At 58.7% G+C, this 4969-nt stretch overlaps 1 protein-coding gene across 1 annotated transcript; it reads left to right on the top strand.

Annotated features, from left to right (window-relative positions):
- The first annotated feature begins 427 nt into the window (after positions 1 to 427).
- Positions 428 to 4746, top strand: SFXN3 (sideroflexin 3). The gene is made up of 10 exons (XM_008934059.2): positions 428 to 591; positions 810 to 980; positions 1136 to 1234; positions 1505 to 1580; positions 2034 to 2119; positions 2451 to 2578; positions 2704 to 2753; positions 2903 to 2952; positions 3417 to 3464; positions 3755 to 4746. Exons 1-10 carry the CDS (start codon positions 428 to 430, stop codon positions 3849 to 3851), a joined length of 969 nt encoding a protein of 322 aa, XP_008932307.2. The 3' UTR covers positions 3852 to 4746.
- Positions 4747 to 4969: the final 223 nt, after the last annotated feature.

Here is a 4969-nt window from a genome sequence, read left to right as displayed (position 1 = left end):
CGGCCGCGGAAATAGCGCCGTGCGGGGTGTGGCGGTGCATTCCCCGGGGGATATTCCTCCGTCCCGTGCCCTTCCGTGCTCTCCCGCTGCTGGCAGCAGCTCTAGCCCCGAAGTGGTGGGTCCCCGTCCCCCACCGGTGACCGGGGTGCCCTACCTGGGTGGGGGGGTGTCCGTGACTTCTGGTGGCCGTTCGGGGGGTTCCCACTGACAGATCGCAGTGTGCAGTGGTGGGGTCGCACCACCCACGAGCTGCCCCATCTGGTGGGTGCCCTCGGGGGTCCCTGCTGAGCTCCATTACAAAGAGGCTCCCTGTTCACCCCTTTGTCCCCCCAGGCTGGGGGAGCTCCAACGCTGCCCCAACAGGGCTGTCGGGGGATTCACAGGCACCACATCCCACATAATCCTTTCAGTCCCACCCTGCCAGAAGATGCCACCATCCTTGCCTGCCACCATCAACATCCGTGAGCCCCGATGGGACCAGAGCACCTTTCAGGGCCGGGCCAAGCACTTTTTCATGGTGACAGACCCCCGAAACCTGCTGCTCTCGGGGGCCACACTGGAGGAAGCCCGACGGGTGGTGGAGGACTACAGGTACCCGGGGAGAGGGTGGGTGTACCCTCGGCACTGCTCCTGGGCAGGATACAACCTTGGGGCCATCCCCAGAGGTGGGAATGAAAGCTATAATGACCGTCCCCCCAGCCAAAGCCAGCCCCCCAAACTGCCTGGCTGCTCCCTAAGGTTGTGGGGGACCAAGTAGGGCACGTATGCTGGCAGAGGGTCTTTCAACAGGTACTACCCTTACCTGGCAGGGCGGGCACAGTACCCCCAGGGCTGACAGAGGATCAGCTTTGGCGGGCAAAGTACATCTACGATTCAGCTTTCCACCCTGACACGGGTGAGAAGATGCTCCTTGTGGGACGCATGTCTGCTCAGGTCCCCATGAACATGACCATCACCGGTTGCATGTTGACCTTCTACAGGTACCCGTCCCTTCCTCACCCCAGGGCCAGGAGGATGCCCCTCCCAGGCCCTGGGGTGAGGAGGGGACACATGTCCCACACCCCACGGTGCACTAGTGCTGTAGGAGCACAGGTGGCATCCCCCAGTGCCACCAACACCCTTCTCTCTCTGGCAGGACCACACCGGCTGTGCTGTTCTGGCAGTGGGTCAACCAGTCCTTCAATGCCGTTGTCAACTACACCAACCGCAGTGGGGATGCACCCATTACCCCCAGGTAAGCATCCCTCTGACCAGGTTCTTGGGATACCCCAAAATGCCAGGGATGTGCCTTGAACAGTTCCTTGAATAGCAGGGAGCTCTGAGAGAGGATGATGGGGACCTGGCACAGCCAGAGTTGGACACCAGTGGGGCTGTCAGAGTTAGTGGTAGAGCTGGGAAAGGAACTCAGGTTTCCTGGTGCTCTTGAAGGGCATGCTGTCCCCTTTGGAGGGGGAACTGGGATGAGGGGATCCTGGCTTATGGGTGTCACTTCCTGCTCTTGCAGCCAGCTGGGGACAGCCTATGTGAGTGCGACCACGGGGGCAGTTGTCACAGCACTGGGGCTCAAATCTCTCACCAAGGTAAGGTGACCCTTGGCCATCATGGGTGGGGCACCTGGACCCTTCCCATGGGATCTCCCTGAGCTCTGAGCTGATCAGCAGATTCACCCCATCACCTGGGGTGGGGAAGAAGATGGAGAAAAGGGCCTTGATGGGGTCACCCACGCAAGACAACTGCTCTCCTGAGTGAAGGCTGTGGAGATGGCCTGTCCCTCCAGCCTTGCTCCAGTTGCATCTCTCCAGGCTTCTTTCACCAGTCAGCCTCTGTCCAGGCCTGGGGTGGGATGTGGGACCCCCCCACACCCTTTGGGCTGTGCAGCTTTTACTGGCTGGGAGTTCCAGGGGAGGAGGGAATGTTTTTCTCCGGTGGGGCTGGGACACCACAGGGTCTTCCAGGAGGATGGTTGCAGACCTGGGAACAGCCAGCTCTGCCCCCAGACCCTCTGCATTACATCCTCCTGCTTTTCCCCCCAGCACTTGCCAGCCATCATCGGCCGGTACGTGCCTTTTGCGGCTGTGGCAGCTGCCAACTGCATCAACATCCCACTAATGAGGCAGAGGTGAGCCCCTGGGCTGGGCTGGGGTGCTTGGGGTCATGTCAGGGTACTGGCAGGGAACTCAGGGACTTCCCTTGCTGGCCCTGCTCTCATCCCTTAGCCTGGGGGGTTGGCTTGAGGGTACAAACACCTGGTTGCATCCCCATACAGCCCTCTTGAGGACCACTCCCAAGTGTGAATGTGAGTCCAGCTGAGATCCCCCGCAGTTTATTATGCAGGCAGTGGATGGAGATACAGGAGGATGCCAGCTTCCCTTGGAGACATGCACCTGCCTTGTCTCCTGATCCCCCCACCCTTGTGCCCTGGGGCCCCTTCACTGCCTCTCTCCCTGCAGAGAGCTCAAGCTGGGGATCCCAGTCACAGATGAGAATGGGAACCGCCTAGGAGAATCCACAGCTGCAGCCCAGAAGGCCATTTTCCAGGTGGTGGTGTCCCGCATTGGCATGGCAGCCCCAGCCATGGGTGAGTGTTCTCTCCTCCATCTGTGCTGGGGGACTACAGCTGGTCCCTGGCAGCATGGGATGGGGTCCCACTGCTGCTGGGGGCCTGTGAGCACTGAGGGCTCATCTATTTCCCCTTTGCCTCAGCCATCCCACCAGTGATCATGAACATGCTGGAGAAGAGAGCTTTCCTGAAGGTACTAGGGGTCCTGGGATGGGAGGGTGAGCATAGGAGCACCCCTTGAGCTTGTCACATCGCTGGTACCCCTTGGAGCTGGCACACCATCAGAAAATAGGCACCTTTCCACCCTGTTCACCGCACTGACACAAAGCCTCTCCCTGGCAGCGGTACCCGTACCTGAACGCTCCCCTGCAGGTCGGCCTGGTGGGATTATGGTAAGTCACTCTCCACCCATGGGTGGCACTGCCCTGGGCACAGACTGAGCCCAGGTATAGGGGACAGTGCTACTGGGGTCTCTGCTTGGCAGGCAGGGTGAGAACTGCCCCGGAGTTTCTTGGGGGAATGCCAGAGCTCGGTCAGGCTGGTAGCTCCCCAGCAGATAGGATGGGATATGAGGTCCTGGGGCCGGGAGCTGTTTTGCTCCATCTTAATGTCTCTCAAGCTTGCCATGGGCTCAGGCTCAGCATTGCTGTTCTCCCACACTGATGGGACAGACTTGTCCCACTTCGGGAGCCAAATGCAGGGTCTGGAGCTTGGAGAGGGTATCTCTGTATCCATTTCCTGGCTGAGCATCTGGCACAGTTCTGGGCTGCCTTCCTGCTGCTGTGGGACCAGGACATGGGTGGGTGTGGGAGATTTATGCAGCCCAGCTTCTCCTTTCATTGTCTTTCCCTTCCAGTTTGGTGTTCGCCACCCCGCTGTGCTGCGCACTCTTCCCGCAGAAAAGGTACAGACAAACACCTCGCCTACACGTGTGGCTCCCATGGGGCAGGGCTGGGGTGTAGGCGGGGGGTGCGTGGGCTCCTTGTGCTTTCTGAGTCCCAAGAGATTGTTTTGCTTCTGTGAGTGGTCAGAGGCTTGAACCCGTGCACACGTCTCTGCGCACACACAGCAGTGCAGACCCAAGGGTCTGTGCTGTGCCATGGGAACAGCATCCCCAAGAGGTACAGCAGGTGGTTTTCCAAGCTGAGGCCACCAGTATCCCCTCCATCCTCTGTATCTGTGTCCCCTTGGCAGCTCCATGGCCGTGAGCAGCTTGGAGCCTGATGTCCAAGATCAGATACGGAAGAAAGACCCATGGTTGGAGACGGTCTACTTCAACAAAGGGCTCTGAATGGGGGTCCTGGGGCGGCCGAGATGTGTACCACGGAGCTGCCGGGCCAGCGAATTGCCGAGCTTTGCCCTTCGGATCCCTTTGGGGTTGCCGCCGCTTTCCCTTGGCTGTTGCGTTTCCGTAGGTTCCAGGTGCTCAGCCCTGCTTCCCAGGGTGCCGGCAGCCATGCAGCACCACACCAAACCCTGTCCCCATGCCTGGGTCAGCCCTGCTCTGGGGACCTCCTGGCTGGCACCCCGGTGCATTCCTCCTGTGCTTACCCTCTGTGTGCCTGTAGCTGTGTGCAGTGCACAGGGGAACGTGGGCAGCAGCACCAGGGACCTCGTGAGCTGTGGTAGAGGAAAAATTGTGGAGTAAGGAAGAAAATGGTGCTCCCCAGCTTTAGGATGCAGTAGACAATCACAGCAATTGAAGGTAGAACCCCTGTATAAGCACCCTGTGGTCCCCAGTGGTGCTTGGGCATGGCAGAGCAGCTTTCAGAGAGGAAAACTCCCCATACCCAAAATAGCTGTGGGTGAGTGATGAAGTGCACATAGTGGCTTGAATTTGGGGCGGGGGCGGCTCTCCCAGCCCAGGCGGGTGCTCCCAGCTCACCTTCTGCTCTCCTCCAGGCTGCTCTGGGGATTTAATCTGGCTTTCTGCTCCTTCCATCCCTGGAGCAAATTACACATTTTAATCCCAGCAGAGTCTCCATTTTTATTCTCATTTTAATGCCATCTCTGTTCAGGGCTGGGCTCCCCCCAAGGGGTTAGTCTACCCTCTCCTGGACTGCTTGCTTTCAGGTGGACCTTCTCAAATAGCTTTAAATGCACTGTGGTTTCCTCTAGGTTTTTTGATATACATATAATGTACCTATATATACACCAAACAATAAAGGCAGATTGTTTATACAAAACACCAACAGCAAAGAGAAGCATGTTGCTGCCAGTTTCTATGTGGTGGAAAGGCTCTGCCACTGGGGTGAGGATGGGAGCAGGAGGGAGGGGTAGGTTGGCTTATTGGGTGCCCCTGTGCCCCCCAGGGCTGGACTCTGCTCCCTGTTTTCTAGTCCACTGCCTTTGCAGTGGCTCTGGCTGGCCCGGCATGTGTTTAAGCTTATCCAGCTGTCAGGAGGGCTT

The sequence above is a fragment of the Manacus vitellinus genome, unplaced genomic scaffold (genome assembly GCF_001715985.3).
Source record: "Manacus vitellinus isolate BGI_N305 unplaced genomic scaffold, ASM171598v3 scaffold_15_pilon, whole genome shotgun sequence".
Classification (NCBI taxonomy): domain Eukaryota; kingdom Metazoa; phylum Chordata; class Aves; order Passeriformes; family Pipridae; genus Manacus; species Manacus vitellinus.
Note: the sequence above shows the minus strand (reverse complement) of the source record. Positions and strands in the feature narration are given on the sequence as shown.

What these genes read in the sequence shown, in the direction of transcription:
- SFXN3 (XM_008934059.2), top strand. Translation starts at nt 428, where the DNA reads ATGCCACCATCCTTGCCTGCCACCATCAACATCCGTGAGCCCCGATGG. An exon ending in TGCATGTTGACCTTCTACAG is followed by an intron (nt 981 to 1,135) that starts GTACCCGTCCCT and finishes TCTCTCTGGCAG; the next exon opens with GACCACACCGGCTGTGCTGT. An exon ending in GCACTCTTCCCGCAGAAAAG is followed by an intron (nt 3,465 to 3,754) that starts GTACAGACAAAC and finishes TCCCCTTGGCAG; the next exon opens with CTCCATGGCCGTGAGCAGCT.